A 19,517-nucleotide genomic window follows, 5' to 3' on the forward strand; every position below is an offset into this window, starting at 1 on the left:
AAATGGAAAAAAAAAAAAAAAAAATTAAATCGCCAACCTCAATTTTACACAAATTGCTGGGAAGTGATTTTTTTTTTCTTAAGTTTCTTAGTTGCACTTCATACTATCTTCTCCATTGAGCATTGCAACGATTCTAGTCCGTCACTTCAGGTTTGACAGTTTTCTAAAAGCTTTAGTTCTTGCTTTATTTTCCTTTTTATTTTTTTCTTGGAAGATAGCTCTTAAATTTTTTATAATAAAAAAAATATTGTTTAAATAAAATTTCACCTTCACTTTCTTTTATTTTTCCCACGTCAACACTTCTATATAATAAAAAAAATTATTTTTTTGTACAAACAAATTAAATAAATGTATAACTAATTAATAGTAACTATATTTATACTCAGATTTTATTTTGAGATATTAAATATATAATTTTATTAAAATTTTCAATCATAATTTTTTAGTATATAGATGTTTCACTTAATAGATAGTGTTTAAGACTTTGCTTGGAACAGAACTAAGAAGCGCACAAGAGTCCCAGGCAGCAAGATCTCTTTCTTCTATTTTCTGATCTCATTGGTTCAACAATTGGAGATTAGGGTTTCAATAAGAAAATTTTATGAAGCATTAGGGTTAGGATTTTCTTTCTCTACCACTTTATTTAAATAAGAGTTTAATGAGCCTTTTAAATAGGCTCTTATATTCCTATTAGGTTTACACAAACCCATAAACAAATAGTCAATTATAATAAAACATTGCAGGCTATATTCTAAAAATTGTTAGCTCGATAGATTGAGATAGGTATCGAGGTTCATTAAATCTCGATAGATCGAAAGTGTCGATCCAGATATCGAGATCCCAGTTTTCAGCTTTTCACCACTTGCTCTTTGAGCAGTTTTCATGTCTTCAATACTACCACTTGAAAATCTATTTCAAAATACTTCATGATAACCTTGAATCCACTTAAATCTACCCAAGTACAAGTGCATTTTGTTATAGAATATGCCAATTACATAAACATATGACCCTAACAATCTTTCCCTCTGAAAATTTCTAACAAAACCACAAGAGTACATGAATGTTCTAGAATACATTCTACTCAAGATTACACAGAAAAATAAGTCTAATTTAATACTTGAACCCTTGAAAATTAATCTTAACATTGAGGAGATTTATCTCACCATATAAGAGTATGGAGCAATCATGGGTCTTCGCAACTTCGATGTCATCATTCTTTTGTTATATATCTCAACCTGCCTTCATTAACACGCAGGCTAACATCCTAGGAATCTCTATGAGCCTTGCACAATCTTGGAAAAATATTTCTAACTGTACTTAGGCTTTGATACTATTGGAAAAAGTCTATTTTGACCCCTACAAGATCTGAATGCTCTTATATTAATTGAAAAATATGATTTTGACCCCAAACAACTTATGCAAATCTATGGAGAGGATTTTAAGTCACCAAATCTATGAAGAGGATTTTCTAACTATTTAGGCTCAAGAAGGTTTGCTCTTAACATATATAGTTTTGATATGACAACCTCTCTCCTCTCAATATCTGCAATATGGGTTGGTTTTATAAGTTCCCTATTTTATTTTTGTTTTAATATTTTCTAACGGTAATTAAAACTTTTGAGAACCTAATTATTTTTTCATATTTTTGAGTAGTCAATAATCTCACATTTGCCAATTAATTATAGGAAGAAATTCTTTCAATATGACCTGGAAATGCTAATTAAGGGTAATTTTTTTCCTAGATTTGCTATTGAAGTTACGTCACCCTAGGTTTCTCAAAAAAAATAAAAAAAAAAGTTACATCACACTAACACATTTGATGTATGTTTATATTAAGGGACAGCGCTATGTTCATCTTAGAAATTCAAATGAACTCCCTTGACCTGACCAATATATATAAACAAATATTTCTTTGACCCCTCTAGAATAAAAATCTGAAAACCTTCGCCTTAAATTATTTTTAAACACAGCTGAAATAAGCTTAAATATGATCATTTTAGTGCTATATTTATAATATTTTTATAATAAATTCTCAATAAAAGTTAAGTGTCAAGTTTTAAATGGTTTTTAACTATACAATTAACATCATTTTTTTATTTACCATTAACAACTTACCATTTAAATTTTCTTGTGAAATTTTTATGACAGTATTATATAAGTATCATTACTCTTAAAATATTTAATTTTACTAGAGAGAAAAGAAAAGGTTTCAAATGTTGATTTTATTATTTAAATTTTGTTCGAAGACTAACGTTTGTAATTACGTCATTCTAACGCATGCAAGTACGTTTGTGCCAATGGTACATAAAATCTAATTGGTTGATTTTCTCTCATTTCCACTCCATCGAATAATCATACACACATATTTGACCAAAACGCCTATATAAACCATCCAACCTTTACAAGTCCCAACCATAAAAATCGTTCTATATTCTCTTTCAAAAGCCATCTATTCAAAGCATTATATTGTAGTCTTGTATATTGTCCATATGGAACAAAAACCCCACATAGCTCTTCTACCAAGTCCGGGGATGGGACATCTCATCCCTCTTGTAGAGCTTGCCAAGCTACTTCTTCTTCACCACGACTTCCACATCACATGTATCATTCCCGTACTTGGGTCTCCGTCCAAAGCTATGAAAGCAGTCCTTCAAGCCCTCCCTACTAGCATAGATAACGTCTTTCTTCCTCCAGTGATATTGGAGGAGGAGGAGATCAAAGGCCTAAAGCTTGAAGTCCAAGCTATGCTCACCTTAACTCGTTCACTGCCACCTCTTCGTGATGTGTTAAAGTCTACTCGATTTTCTGCTTTTGTAGTCGATCCTTTTGGGATTGATGCACTAGATATTGCTAAGGAACTCAACATCTCACCCTACATTTTTTTCTCCTCAAATGCTTTTGCGCTGTCTTTGGTTCTTCATTTGCCAAAGCTGGACGAGACAGTACCATGCGAGTATAGAGACCTACCAGAACCAGTAAAACTTCCAGGGTGCATACCTATTCACGGTCGAGATCTTATAGAACCGGTGCAAGATCGAACAAGTGAGTTGTACAAAATGTTTCTTACCAACGCAAAACGGTACCGATTAGCTGAAGGTATTATCGTTAATACCTTCATGGAATTGGAAGGAAGTGCTATAAAAGCAATGTTAGAGGAAGAAGCTAAAAATCTCCCACTTTTTCCAGTTGGACCGATCCAAAGTGGTTCAAGCAATCAGGTTGACAAGTTAGAGTCAGACTGTTTAAGTTGGTTGGACAATCAACCACATGGCTCTGTCTTGTTTGTTTGTTTTGGGAGTGGTGGAACCCTCTCATATGAACAAACCAATGAGCTAGCCTTAGGATTGGAATTGAGCGGCCAAAAGTTCATATGGGTTGTAAGAACCCCAAATAATGAATCAGCTGATGCCACATACCTTAGTGACCAAAATCTCGGCGACAACCCTCTTGCTTTCTTACCAAAAGGGTTCGTAGAGAGGACTAAAGGGCAGGGTCTAGTTGTGCCCTTGTGGGCTCCACAAGCCCAAGTGCTTAGCCATGGCTCCACGGGTGGATTCTTAACTCATTGTGGTTGGAATTCGACCCTAGAGAGTATCATGCAAGGCATACCATTAATTGTATGGCCACTTTTTGCAGAACAAAAAATGAATGCAGCATTGTTAGCTGAGGATCTAAAAGTTGCACTGAGACCAAAAACTGACAAAAATGGTCTAATTGATCGAGAGGAAATTGCAAAAGTTGTAAAGGGTCTCATGGTTGGAGAAGAAGGGAAGAAAGTTCATAATCGTATGGAAGATATTAAGATCGCTGCTGAGAAAGCACTAAGTGCAGATGGCTCTTCTACAAAGGCACTCTCTAAATTAGCAACCCAATGGAAAAATCATCCTGACTTTTAGAACATGATACTTTTCTTGCTTTTCAACTTTATTCTTCAGTTGTTTTTCTTTATGTTGTCTAGTCTTAATTTCTTATTTTGTCACTTTATCATGTATTGCATATTTATATGTGCCTTTATAAATATAGCGTTTGCTTTTTAGAGGTGGTATTAGATTTCTCATTCGCTCTAACTTACGGGAATGTGGGACTTGTGACTTGTCTGGCTAGCTCTAGTGGAAAAGACGAACTCGTACTGTGGTACATAAGCATCAACCTAACGTTCTTCGAAATGACAAAATTTGACGTACTTACGGGAATGTGGGACTTTTGACTTGTCTGGCTAGCTCTAGTGGAAAAGACGAACTCGTACTGTGGTACATAAGCGTCAATCTAACGTTCTTCGAAATGACAAAATTTGACGTACTTACGGGAATGTGGGACTTGTGACTTGTCTGGCTAGCTCTAATAAAAAAGACGAACTCGTACTGTGGTACATAAGCATCAACCTAATGTTCTTCTTTTTTCACCCAAAAAAAAAAAAAAAAACAATTACGTAACATGATTAATCATTTAGGCACTAGAAGATTGATGTGTTGATGTGTACCAAAACGAAATTCTTTGACCAAACGTGTGTAATTTATATTAATAAGCATTAAAGCACATACAACCTTCTTTCTTCATAGGCAAATATGCTTGAAGGACAAGATGCCTGGGGATACAACCAAAACAAGGATATCTAAAAGCCGATTTGCCTAAGGTATGGTGTGGACTGCAACAATATTAGAATTTGGAAATACAATTTAACGTATATATTTGAAAAGATCTGCTATTTTGTAGCTATCATTGTGGATTCTAGTTAGTTCAATTAGTATAATTTCAGGTTGTTGAATAAGAGATTTAAGATTCAATCCTCGTCTAAATCAAAAATTAATTGATTCCTTAGTCTAATGATAAAAAGCTATTATCAAAAGCAAACGCTATAAGTTGAAACTATTTCCAAAAAAAAAAAAAAAAATTATAGCTACATTTAACCTAAAATTAATAACAAAGATATTGAAGACAGACAGCCCATTATTCTTTTCTTAATTAAAAATGGTGGCTCAACTAAACTAGAGAGGCTTATTAGGGCATCTCTAACAGCTTCTCCATATTTTTGTACTGTTTTGACAATAAACAGTGACATTTAACTTTTACCTATTTACTTTTTCAAATACATCTTCCAACAGATTCTTTATCCTTTCTCTATCTCATTTAAATATTATTTTTTCTTTCATTATTTATTCTTTTTTTAACAACTATATTTTTCAATGAGAAGTGTTATGTCCACAACATTTTTTATAATACTTTCACAACAAAATTTATGTGGATAGTTGTTACTAATTTTAATTTGAACCTACCACTGAAATTATTTTTTTACTCATCAATATTAACTAATAGCAATCTGTTACGTGAAACCTATTGTGAAAATATTGTTGTAGCATTTCTCAATTAGGATTTTTTATTCTTTATACTATTTTTCCTTTCTTTCATTTCATTTTCATCCATACGTTTCATTTCTTTTTTTTCTTTTCTTTTGTTTTTTCCTGTTTTTCTCCTCCACACACGTGTCCAGTGTCCTATCTCTATCCCCCCCCCCTCTTTTATTTTCTTTTTCTCCCTCATTCAAGAACATTCCAGTGAATCTAGCTCTCATTCTCTCTTTCTTTCTCCAGCTCTCTCTCTCTTTTTTTTTTCTTTTTTTCTTTTTTTTTCTTTTTTTTCTTTTTTTTCTTTTTACTTGATTCCAGAACATTCACTAGCTCTCTCTACGATAAGAAAAGATAGAAAAGAGGTATAGAGAGAAAGAACAAGAGAGATGGGTCACTGTGCCGTCGCTCATCTTCGTCCCCAACGCAATCCAAATGGGTTAGATGGCTTATGTCTTTTATCTTCTTCTTTTTTTCTTCTTCTTTTTGCTTTTATTGTTATTATTTGATTAATTTTAAAATTGTGTTTTTGAGTTTATATTTTGATAATCTGATTATGCTTAAGTTTAGAGATGTTTGAGAGAAAGATTGTTGTGTTTGTAGCTGTGAGAGGAGAGAAAGAATTATTTTTTTATTGAGATGTATGAATTTTTTAAGTAGAAAAATTCATTTGGAGTTGCTACAGTGTTCTCTATATCAAGAGGTTGTAGCAACTTCAAAAAAAAATTGGAAAAGTTTTGCATATAGAGAATCGGTTGGAGCTAGGTTTTTGGGCTTACTCTCCAAAACATAGATTTAGCTAATCTATTGGAGATGCTCTTAAGCCTTAACTGCTCAAACAGAACAAAAACCCATGAGCCCAAAAACTAGGCCATTTGTCCAAACAAATGATAGTAATCTGAGCAAGTCCAATGCTCAGTTCATCAAGGTGGCCCATCTAAGGATTCCTAAGAAGAACCATGAAAACCTAAATCGAGTTCTCTTCCTAGCTTTGGTCAAGTCTGGTGTGAAAGCTTCCTGAATTGGGTTTAGTTTGTTAAAAGAGGCTAACAATAATGTTCAGTCTTTCATGAATTTTGTTCCACCACAGGAACTTCCATAACTTCTCATGATTATCCTTCCGTTTGGTTCATCCAAATGTCTCATTTAGTAGTAAACTTCCCTAACTTGTTGCACGCCCATATAATCTCGTCTATAGTTGACCTACTTGAAAGATGAATTTTTCTAATCTCTGACATAGATTTTTTGTCAAAGAAGAAATGTAGCATCATGATGTCCCATTGACATGTTTCTTAGTAGTCTATTAGGTCACTACAAGTGGATATTGTCTCATGTCCTCTATGTGTTGGTTCCCACCCCCTTCCAAACCCATGAGTCATTTTTATCACTTCACCCTCTCGCCCCAACAGATAATGTTCTATTCGTTGTATTCTTTATACATGTGCAAAATGCAATGCATTTAGTTAGAGAATATTGTAGACAAGTGCTAGCATTGCTTGTAGCTTTGAAAGTGTACATAGCGAAAAAGTAGATAAGCCTTTTATTAGACATTTGTCTCTTCATGAATGGTAAAATTTGCAGAAGAATATTTTGTAAGAATGACACATATAGTCTTTTTAGAGTCCTTTTGATTGGAATAGTAGAAAAGTAGAAGGATAGAAAATGAGAAGAAAATAGAAAAAAATTTAGTTTTCCCATGTAATGTTTAATTTAGGGGTGAAAAAGTGAAGAGATAGAAAATGTAGTTTATATAAACTTACTTTAATGTCCTATTGGATAAAAATTTAAAAAAAAATTAAAAAAAAGTAACAAGTTAGAAGAAAAAAATGGATAAAGCAAAACAAATTAAACAAACATAAGATAAATTAATCATTTAGACACTATATGATTAATATGTGCCAAAAGCTTACTAGGTTTAGAACCTAGGCACGGTCAAAGTTGGAACTAGAGCCTAACCATTCAGTTAAGCTTGCAAGTTGATGCTCAACAATAACCCAAAAAAAAAAAAAAATTACTTGAAGTAAACTTAACAAAATTTTTTTATTTTTTATTTTTGTAAAAATAACTTAACACAATTCTATTCTACTTAATTAAATTATCCATCTCTTACAAGGAATATAAAAATATATATATAATTAAAATCCTTCAAAGATATTCAACTTTACTTCAAAAATAAATCATAAATTTTAATGTTTTCATGATTATTATTTTATTAACTTTCTTATTTAATTATTAAATATATACTTGAAATCATTAAATTTCCCTCATATATATAGATATATTAGTCAATTTTGCTAGTTTTATAAATTTAATATCTATATTTAGGTTTTAATTAATTATTAAAGTAATTATGACATCATCGCGGTTCAACTTTGGTCGAATCTCGGTTGACCTTAAAAACCTTGAACCTCTCCCTTTACCGATTCTTTGAACAGTCCAAGTCTGAAAATCATGATAATAAGTATTAAAGCACATGCACCCTTCTTTCTTCAAAGGCAACTAAGCTTGAAGGACAAGATGCCGATTTGCCTAAGGTGTGGATTGCAACAATATTAGAGTTGGAAACACAATTCAATCGTACGTGTTGGAAAAGATCTGCTAATTCTAGCCACTTCATTTTGTAGTCATCCTTTAACCTAAAATTAATAACAAAGATATTGGAGAAGGTCAGCCCATTATTCTTTTCTTATAAAAAAGGGTGGCCCAACTAAACTAGAGAGGCCCTATTAAACCTTTACCACTCAAACAGAAGCCCATGAGCCCGAAAACTAGGCCATTTGTCCAAGATGTAAGCCCACAACCAAACAAATTATAGTAATCTGAGCAAGTCCAATGCTCAGGTCATCATGGTGGCCCATCTAAGGATTCCTTAGAAGAACTATGAAAACCCAAATCAAGCTGTCTTCCTTTTTGGTCAAGTCTATTTATGAATGGTAAAATTAGCAGATGACCATTTTGTAAGAAATGACATGTATAGTCTTTTTAGGATCCGTTTAGTTGGAGAAATAAAAAAGTGAGAGGACAAAAAATAAGGAGAAAATAAAAAAGTTTTTAGTTTTCTCTCATGGTGTATGGTTTTGGGGCGAAAAAGTAGAAGGATAAAAAATGTAATTTGTATAAATTTACTTTTTATTCCCCTATTAGATAAAAAAAATAAAAATAGAAAACAAATTAGAAGATAATAAAAAGGATAAACAAAACAGATGAAACACAACCAAAAAATAATAAATAAATATAAAAAACCAACCGAATGAAAAGTATAGAATTGAAATGGACAAAACACTAAAGAATGAAATTTAAAATTATAAAAGAAAAAGAAAAAAGGAACAGCTGAGTAACAAAAACGTACATAATGAAAAAAAAAAAAAAAACCTAAGTATAGAAAAGCACAAAAAACTAAAGAATGTAATTTATATTAAAAAAAAAAAAAAAGGCGAAAACACCATTTTGGTTCCTACATTTTAGGGTCACAGTCAATTTTGTCCCTACATTTTGATAGCAATCTATTTGGTCCTTATTATTTTTAACTTTTAATCAATTTGGTTCCTACCGTTAACTCACTAATGAAAAGTGCCTACATGGCAAACAGAGTGCTTAGTTGACACAATTAAAGTTGACATGGCTACTAAAATACTAATAAAAAAATGTCATGTCAGCATCTGAATAAAAAAATTAATTTATATATAAAAAAAAAAAAATAAAAAAAAAAAAAAAAAAAAAAAACCAAATGATCTTGAACATGAACCCAGATCTAGGAACCCACATCACTAGCTTCATCATTTTTCACTAATATCTTGCGTACACTCTTCACACACGTATCAAACTCACTTTTATTATTTTTGTATTATTTTTTTGTTTTATATTTTCTTATGATTCTCCAATCAAAATAGGGTATATAACTTATATACTCGTGCACTCTGTAACTTATATAATATAATTAACTTTCTATTGTTTATGATCTTATCTTCCCCATGCTCTTTGTCCAAGTTTTAATTTTGACTTTACTCTCTCTAATTGATGCTATTTTTTAAGTGCTGAGTAATCAATCTGGGTCATAAGCACAGCTTTTGGGATTTGAGGATTTGGGAATTTTGAGATTTTGTGTTTTGTTCTTGCTCTGGAATTTCAGTCCAAGGCATTGGGATTTTAGCTGTAAGCTATATCTAGTTTTCCATTTTTAGCTTCTGATGTTGAATGCTATTAGCTGTCTCTAATGTTGAATGCTTATTTCTGTAATGTTATTTTGACTTTCTGCGGTGCTGTTGTGTATTTTGAATTTAAGCCTTCTCTTTCTGAGGTTTTGGCTCATCTAAATTACAGTTTTTCTTCAACCCCTTTGAGTTTGATAAATTTTTATTTGAATTTATGGAGACTTGAGTTTCTAGATTCGTTCATGTTCAAGATCATCTAGATTTTATTTTTTTGGTTTTTAATTCTCCTATATTTTTTTCATTAAAATTGATAATTTTTTTTTCATTCAGATGCTGACATGACATTTTTTATTAGTATTTTTTTAGCCATGTCAGCTTCAATTGTGCCAACTAAGCACTTTGTTTGCCACATAGGCACTTTCCATTAGTGAGTTAATGGTAGGACCAAATTGATTACAAGCTGAAAATAACATAGACCAAATTGATTGTTATCAAAATGTAGGAACTAAATTTATTGTGACCCCAAAATGTAGGGATCAAAATGGTGTTTTCACCCAAAAAAAAAAGAGTCAAACCAAGGAAACCTAGCACGTTGTAGCATTTGTTTTCTCCTCAATTTAGAGAGAAAACACTTTGGTGAGTCAGGGAAGAAAACATCTAAACCCTGCTGATTTTTTTTCCTCTCCTCTTTTTAGCCAAACACACACTAAAAATATTTTCTCTCCCCTTTTCTCTCATTTCTTTTCTACCCTCCTTATTCCACCTCCAACCAAATGAACCCTTAGATTCTAGAAGATTACTATTCTTTTGTATTCATGTATCTTTGTTTTGTATATAAGGAGATGCATTTCATTTGTACATCTCAATGAGTAATAAGATATCGACTTCCTTTCCATTTCCCTTTTTATTTTTGTATGTGTTTGCTACTAGTATCAGATGCTCAGAGCCCCTTCCAACTTGTATATATGCTAAAATAGTATTGCTCTTGTGAATTTTGTAAACTAGTCACTAACCCATGCGATGCACGGGATAGTTAAACAAAATTTATAGACATTCACCTTTATTGGTACAATCATTTGAAAACAATTCTAACTAATACCTAAATGTAAGAGACACATTGACTTACTATTTAAAGTAGCATTTTGAAGAATTTACACATATTGTGCAATTGAGCCTTAAAATTTAATTCATGAACACCGCAACTCTATAAAATTCATACTAATAATAATATTTTATGATTGCACAGACTATTTTTTTAGAGTGGTTGATCTCAACATTGGCGTGCATTTAATCTTTCACTAAAAGCAAAGGGAAGTAGATCATGTGCATACATCTTTATGAGCAATTTTTGTCCTATTCCTACCATCTAAGAACATATCCTCTCTTATAAGTTGATGATGCCAAGTTTTAACATATCCTCTCCCTTTTTTTTCTTTTTTTTTCCCCCCAAAGAAATAAAAGGACTTTAAAGACATGTCCAATTTGTTAAAATGCAAGTGCTTCAAGCCATATAAAGATTTAATGAAAATTGCAACTCCATGAATTGAATTTGCAAATGGTATTAACTATTGGCTATTAATGCGATTATTAAGCTATACCACATTGAACATGTTTCTCTATCAAAATATATAAACAAACAAACTTTACAAAAACTGAACTTTATAAGCTAAATCTATACCGTGAGTTGTAGATCTTGAATGCTATACCGTGCATTTAGGGCTTCCTACATCTGGAGAGAGAGAGTTTGCAAAAACCAAAGAAAATCTCTCTATAGCTTAAGAAATATAATATACTAAAATCAAAGAGAGAAAATTTTCGGAGGACAAAATATTATAGATAATTTAAAAGAATTTTGGTTTAATTCCTGAACACTGCAACTCCATAAAATTCATACTAATAATAATATTTTATGATAGCGCAGTTAGAATTTTGGTTTAATTCTTGAACACTGAATTGGAAATTGATTATATGAGTATTCAATGGTAAACAAAGTACTATGTATTAATTAATATATAAACAAAACTAACCTTACAAAAGCTGAACTTTATAAGCTAAAATCTATACCGTGCATTGTAGATCTTGAATGCTAGATCGTGCGTTTAGGGCTTCCTACGTCTGGAGAGAGAGAGTTTGCAGGAACCGTGGCTTTATATTTCTTAACTTGAGAGGGGTAAGGTTGTTAGAGTTTTGAGGAGTTATAATGTTTTTATTTTGAGAGTTTGCAGAAACCGTAGCTTTATATTTCTTAACTTGAGAGAGGGGTAAGGTTGCTAGGGTTTTGAAGAGTTATAATGTTTTTGTTTTTATTTTTTATTTTTTAAATATTGTGTTGACGTTGAAAATTGTGGTGCCTGCAAAGGCTTCGGTTATATATATATATATATATATATATAGATAAGTTTGAAGTATCTAGCATCATATCTACTACTAAAGAGTTCATAAGGTAAGCTCTATGCTCTCTCTCTCTCTCTCTCTCTCTCTCTCTCTCTCTCACTCTCTCTCTCTCTATATATATATATATATATATGTGTGTGTGTGTGTGTGTGTGTGTGTGTGTGTGTTTTTACAAAGTCTTTTATATTCTTGAATATCATTATTTTGTGTTGTTACATTTATAGCTATTGTAAATAGTGGCGGAACCAGGATTTTAGATTAGGGGTGGTAAGATCAGAAAAGAGTAAAATTAATCCAAAAAAGTATTAATTGATATTAATAACAAAATAAATGGATAACTATATGCAAATGTAATTGTCATACACATTTAAAATTTGGGTTTGTTAAAAAAACCTTAGGTTTGAAACTTAAAATTTTCCGGTTTTATACTTTTAATGAATCAGATTGATGACCAGTTTTCAGTTACCGTGGTCCAACTAGCCGGTCCGGTCCAAATTTCAAAACCATGCCAGTAGGTAATTAGGTTGATTCAGGTTAGCTTTTGCGGGTTAGTAGATTAGCTACACACCCCTACATGTGGGGTTTTCATAATTAAACTCGAAATAATCTAATACTAATCATAAGTTCTAACACTATATAAACCATCTAACCTTTCAAGCCTCCACCATAAAAACCATTGAATTCTCTTTCAAAAGCCATCTCTTCAAAACATTGTCGACTTGTACATTGTCCAAATGGAACAAAAACCCCACATAGCTATTCTAGCAAGTCCAGGGATGGGACATCTCATCCCTCTTGTTGAGTTTGCGAAGCTACTTGTTCATCACCACGACTTACACGTCACTTGTATCATTCCAGTACTTGGGTCTCCATCCAAAGCCATGAAAGCAGTTCTTCAAGCCCTTCCCACCACCATAGATCACGTCTTTCTTCCTCCTATGATATTGGAGAAGGAGGAGATCAAAGGCCTAAAGTTTGAAATCCAAACTATTCTCACCTTAACTCGCTCACTGCCACCTCTCCGAGACGTGTTAAAGTCTACTCGATTTTCTGCTTTTGTAGTCGATCCTTTTGGAATTGATGCACTAGATATTGCCAAAGAACTCAACATCTCACCCTACATTTTCTTCCATGCAAATGCTTTCACTTTGTCTTTGGTTTTTCATTTGACAAAGCTGGACAAGACAGTTTCATGTGAGTGTAGAGACCTACCAGAACCATTGAAACTTCCGGGGTGCATACCTATTCACGGTCGAGATCTTATGGAACCGGTTCAAGATCGAACCAGTGAGTCGCACAAAATGATTCTTCACAGCGCAAAACAGTTCCGATTAGCTGAAGGTATTATCATTAATACCTACATGGAATTGGAAGGAAGTGCCATAAAAGCTTTGTTAGATGAAGAAGCTAAAAATCTTCCACTTTATCCAGTTGGACCAATCCAAAGTGGTTCAAGCAATCAGGTTGAAGAGTCAGACTGTTTAAGATGGTTGGACAATCAACCACATTGTTCTGTCTTGTTTGTCTGTTTTGGGAGTGGTGGACTCTCTCATATGAACAAACAAATGAGCTAGCCTTGGGATTGGAATTGAGTGGCCAAAAGTTCTTATGGGTTGTAAGAACCCCAAACAATGAATCAGCTGATGCCACATACCATAGTGACCAAACTCTCGACAATAACCCTCTTGCTTTCTTACCAAAAGGGTTCGTAGAGAGGACTAAATGGCAGGGTCTAGTGGTTCCCTCTTGGGCACCACAAGCCCAAGCGCTTAGCCATGGCTCCACGGGTGGGTTCTTAACTCATTGTGGTTGGAATTCGACCCTAGAGAGTATTATGCAAGGTATACCATTGATTGCTTGGCCGCTTTACGCAGAACAAAAAATGAATGCAGTATTATTAGCTGAGGATGTAAAAGTGGCACTGAGACCAAAAACTAACAAAAATGATCTAATTGATCGAGAGGAAATTGCAAAAGTTGTAAAGGGTCTCCTGGTTGGAGAAGAAGGGAAGAAAGTTCGTAATCGTATGAAAGATATAAAGATCGCTGCTGAGAAAGCATTAACTGCAGAGGGATCTTCTACAAAGGCACTCTCTGAATTAGCATCCCAATGGACAAACCATCCGGGCTTTTAGTACATGATACTTTTCTTGCATTTCAACTTTATTATTCAATTGTTTTTCTTTTAAGTTGTTTGTTCTTGTTTCTCAAAAAAAAAAAAAAGTTGTTTGTTCTTAATTTCTTATTTTGTAACTTTATCATGTATTGCATATTTGACCGTACCATGCCTTTATAATTATATCGTTTGTTTGTTTAGAGGTGGTATTAAATTTCTCTTTGGTTCTTAATCTTTATATAAAAAGCGGTTATGCTGTTACAGTGCTTTGGCACTGTGCAAGCACTGTAGCGGTGTTAGGATCCTCACTAAGGTGCATTTGAGACATTGTGGCTAGTTAGTGCAGAGTGCAGGGCAGTGTGTTGTACAGTACGGGGCAGTGTGTTGGGCAGTGCAGGCAGAGTGTAGAGGTGTGCTGTTACGACAGAGTGTTAAGGGAGGCTAGTACAGAGACAGTTACCAGTGGCCTTAAAGTGTTGTATAGTAGCTTTAAAGTGTTGTATTGTTGCAGTTTGGTTGTATTGCATTAAAGTGTTGTACTTAGTTAGTTGAGTTTAGTTAGATTAGCTGTGAGGTATTGTACTTAGTTAGTTAGAACAGGATATAAACTACAATTCAGATTCTAAGGATTCGTTGAAGAAATAACGCATTGAATAGCTGGTATATATATTGTTATATTGACACAATAAATTTCACAATATTTTCATAATTATTGACATATTAATTTCTTATATGTCGAAATAAAATATGAGACTATGACAAATCACAATTAAAAATAATTTTTTTGAGAAAATGTCATAACACTTATTACGTAGTACTTTTTCTTTATCGTGAATTCGCATATGTATGATAGCTACCGTGCTTTTGGTTTAGTTAACTGTCACTGTAGTTTTTTTTTCTTTTTCTTTTTCTTTTTCTTTCAGTGATTGGTTTGTGTTTTTTTTTTTAGAAAAATATTTATATAAACTGGTATATATATTTTTATACTGACACAATAAATTTCACAATATTTTTACAATTATTGACGTGTCAATTTTTTACAAGTCGAAATAAAATAATAAAATATGAGACTGTAACCAACCACAACTAAAAATAAATGTTTTGAGAAAATGTTACAATACTTATTGTGCACTGTAGTTACAGTGCCTAAAGTTTTTTTTTTTTCTTTTAAATATTTATGTAAGCTAGTACAGTGCCTAAAGTTTTTTATTTTATTTTATTTTTTTTTAGTAATCGGTTTATGTTTTTCTTTTTTTCCTTTTAAATATTTATATAAGTTGGTATATATATTGTTATACTAAAACACAACAAATTTCACAATATTTTCATAATTATTGACTTGTCAATTTCTTACAAGTCAAAATAAAATAATAAAATATAAGACTATGACGAACCACAACTAAAAATAAATATTTTGAGAATATGTTACAACACTTATTGTGCATTGCTTTTGATTTATTCAACTGACACAATAAATACAATGCCAAAAGTTTTTTTTTTTTTTTTTCCTTCAGTAATCGTTTTTTTTTTCTTTTAAATATTTATGTAAGCTAGTATATATATTGTTATATTGACACAACAAATTTCACAATATTTTTACAATTATTGACTTGTCAATTTCTTACAAGTTGAAATAAAATAATAAAATATGAGACTGACCAACCACAACTAAAAATAAATATTTTGAGAAAATGTTACAACATTTACTGTTATCACAATATTTTCACAATTGTTGAGATCTCAGTTTTTTATAGATCAAATAAAAAATGCTAAGTCTACAACATTTTAACATTAATTTCTCCAGTGCCTAAAGTTTTTTGTTTTTTGTTTTTTTTTTTCCTTTTAAATATTTGTGTAAGCTGGCATATCTATTAACTATATAAAAGGAGCCAAAGACTCATGAATAGTGTTTTATTGGTTTATTTAATTAGTGAGGTGCACTTTTTGTTTTTTTTTTTTCTTCAAGTATGCCAGTTGGTTTGAGCTTTGTTTTTGTTTTTTGTTTTTTTAAGATCTTTATATGTTTACTTTATACTTGCAATGCAAGTTTACATTGTAAATACACAAAAGTGGTTAATATTATACACATTTGCACAAAAAAATGGTAAATATTGTACAAATTTTGTAAATGTGTACAAAATTTGACAAGTTTTTTGTGTCTACAATATAAATTTATATTGTAATTAAGTACAATGTATACTGTAAGGACTCAATTTGTAACGATCCCAGACTGATATTGGGTTCGTACGTTAAAGGCTTAAACAATAAAATTTGTAGAGCGTAGGCTAAAAGACTAGGCCTTGGTCACCGGACAGTCGTTAGTCATGGTGTTCATAGTGGACGCGCAGAGGTGAACTAAGCTTGTCCATGGATCTTGTCCATGAAGCTTAATGTTCTTATTCTTCCTCTCTCTTTCTGCCCCCCCCCCTTTTTATTGGCGCCGTCTGTGGGGAAGGCTTATGCATTGGTATATGTGATGGATCGAGCTCCTGTCAAACAAGGGATGGCGAAAGCCCCTCCATCACTTCCAGCAGCCCGCTGTTGTTGCCCTAATATAAAGTTCCACTAGGAGCTATGCTTCGAAGCGTCAGTGGCATGGGCAGTTCTAGGGGTTTCCAGCATCAGGTCAATGCCCCACACCTTGGTCGAGGGGCTAATCCTCACCAATTACTTAAAGAGAAATCTAAGTTTTTGATAGAACTAAGGTATTGCATGGTCCTCGAACTCAAACCTATGGGGAAACCAACTACTTAAAAGAAAATCTAAGTTTTGGACAGAACCAAGGTATTGCATGGTCCTCGGACTCAAACCTATGGGAAACCAACTACTTAAAGAAAATCTAAGTACCAGGCTCGGCCTAACAACACACTCGGCACCTCGGATGATACCTTTGGCTCCCCAGAAGTATGTTCAGATACAAGTTCAACACCCCATGGGCATGGGTAAGTTAGAATTCCGGGGTGTAATCCCAAATAAATCATATGCACAACCATTCATACATGTTAAAATAACTAGTTCAAAAATCATGAGATTTGCAACAATAGTAAATATCGGCAAGGGCAACGAACATGTAATTAAAGGAAAAATGAGGAAAAAAATTTCATATATGTGGTTAAGGAGTTCAACTACAAGCAAACTCTGAAGTCTTCAAAACAAAAAGGAAACTAGTTAACAGTTAAACTAGAAACAAATACAAAAATTGGTCTGGGCTTTTACTTCTTCAATTTCGTTTTGGCCACATCCTGAGAAGGCCGAGCAGGATTAGCCTCGGAACCCTGGGAGACATCCCCTTCTTGGGAAGGCTTGGCAGGATCAACCTCAGTGCCCTGGGGGACATATCGTCTCCCAAGCTATTGAATCCTAAAAAAGGAGAACAATAAGAACATGAAACTCCTCGGACGAGGTCTAAGGGCCGAAGCCGCTCAGGCTGTGCCGGGGGAAAAGTCTTATTAGATACACTAAGTTCACCCTCATGCAAACTACTATGAGTACCATGACTAACCACTGTCCGGTGATCAAGGCCTAGCCTTTCAGCCCACGCTCTACAAATTTTATTGTTTGGGCCTTTAACGTACGAACCCAATACCAGTTTGGGATCGTTACAAATTGAGTCCTTACATATACATAGAGATATTGTGAAAAATGTTGCGATGCATGTGTCAATTCCTTATAGGTCAAAATAAATTAAAATAAAATAATAAAATATCATACCGAGATCTAGCACAATTAAAAATGTCGTAACATATTGTTGTTATTATAATATATTCACAACTAATGAGATGTAAGTTATAAATCAAAATAAAATAATAAAATATTAAACTGGGATCCGTTACAGTTTTATATGAATGAAATTAATTTTTTATAACATAATTATCAAAATTCTTAAAATTAATATCTTTTTTAATTATTGTAAATCTCTATATATTTTAAAAATCAAATGATTTATATTTATATTTTATGATATAAATAAAATTTAGAAGGGATCCTATCACTACTTTTTTTTCTATGACTAATACGTGTTTTGCACTTGCTGTCCTAACTAATGGATACATGAAATGACAAAATTTGACCGGAGGGTGAGACTTATGATGACTTGTCTAACTAGCTCCAACCCAATAGAAATGATGAAATCGTACACGGGTACTTAAGCTGTTAAACATTAAGCACCTCTCCTCTCTCTCTCTCTCTCTCTAGAAATTTCTAGAATTTCTCACGCAATCTTTCTCTCTCCGAAATTCTCAGCCACAAGTTAATCCTTGCATAAGTTAATCTCAGCCACAACTTTACAAGATGTCTTTGGTGAAAGAGATATTTTTACTATTAGTCAAAGACAAAAGAATGTGCTAGAGAATTCAGAGTCGGTGAGTTAACCGACTGTAAAGCATGTATAAATATGTAGAAATATTGGTGCTCACTTTTTGGTGTGTCATAAAGCACCAAGTGAGACGTGTAAGGTGCAGTGTGTGACTTGAAGTGAAACAGGTGAAGTGAGGAAAATAAAGTCATCAGCTAGTGTGTGAAGTATGTAGAGTGAAAAGTGAAGTAAGAAAATCCGAGTGTCGGTAGTGTCAAAGAATTGGTGCGTATCTTGTAAAAGTTTAGTGTGTTGGGACTGTATAAGAAGCTCTGCCGCGTGGTGTTACTTGAGTCTAGCATTTGCGTCGTACGTGGGAGCCGACACAAGGCTTTCATTAGTCAAAGCATTGTAATTTATGAGTCCAATTTTTTAACAAAATAATATTATTGTTACTAATTATTTTATAATATTTTTATAAATTATTGATATGATAAATTTTTATTAATTCTAATTTAATTTGGATTCATCACTATTATTATATTCATGTTTATTAATAATTATTTGAAAATTACTAAAGTCATATGATCAGCAGTTTGTAAAAATATTGTAAAATAGTTTGTATTTGTAATATTACTATTTTTAATGATGATCTTTGGGTAACGGTTAATCATTCATTTTAAGAAATTTTTTATACCACTTTTATGAAAAATGAAAAATGAAAAAAATATTAAAATATTAATTTTTTTTCCTTTCCCTATAAAAAACTTTCTTTAAATAAATTGTTAACCATTATCAAAAGTATCCCTTTGCATTTTCTTTTTAATAAAAGCTTTTTTGTTCGGTCTTTTATTCAACAAAAGCATCATCGTAACATTCTTCTTCTTCTTTTTTTCACAAAAAACTATTTACGTAACTTTATTAATCATTTAGAAACTAAAAGATTGATAACAAAGATATTGGAGAAGGTCAGCCCATTGTTCTTTTCTTTATAAAAAATGGTGGCCCAACTAAACTAGAGATGCCTTTTAAGCCTTAACCGCTCAAACAGAAGCCCATGAGCCCAAAAACAAGGCAATTTGTCTAAGATGTAAGCCCACGACTAAACAAATGACAGTAATCAGAGCAAGTCCAATGCTCACGACATCAAGGTGGCCCATTTAAGGATTCCTACGAAGAACCACGAAAACCCAAGTTTATCAAGTCTGGTGTGAAAGCTTC

At 32.7% G+C, this 19,517-nt stretch overlaps 1 protein-coding gene and 1 pseudogene across 1 annotated transcript; both read left to right on the forward strand.

The window, feature by feature from the left end:
- The first annotated feature begins 2,439 nt into the window (after positions 1-2,439).
- LOC115987723 (hydroquinone glucosyltransferase-like) lies at positions 2,440-4,045 on the forward strand. Its single transcript, XM_031111318.1, has one exon. It carries the CDS (start codon positions 2,490-2,492, stop codon positions 3,894-3,896), a length of 1,407 nt encoding a protein of 468 aa, XP_030967178.1. The 5' UTR covers positions 2,440-2,489; the 3' UTR covers positions 3,897-4,045.
- An 8,573-nt stretch (positions 4,046-12,618) lies between these two features.
- Positions 12,619-14,023, forward strand: LOC115983176 (annotated as a pseudogene).
- The last annotated feature ends 5,494 nt before the right edge of the window (positions 14,024-19,517 follow it).

This window comes from Quercus lobata, chromosome 4 (genome assembly GCF_001633185.2).
Source record: "Quercus lobata isolate SW786 chromosome 4, ValleyOak3.0 Primary Assembly, whole genome shotgun sequence".
In the NCBI taxonomy this organism is placed as follows: domain Eukaryota; kingdom Viridiplantae; phylum Streptophyta; class Magnoliopsida; order Fagales; family Fagaceae; genus Quercus; species Quercus lobata.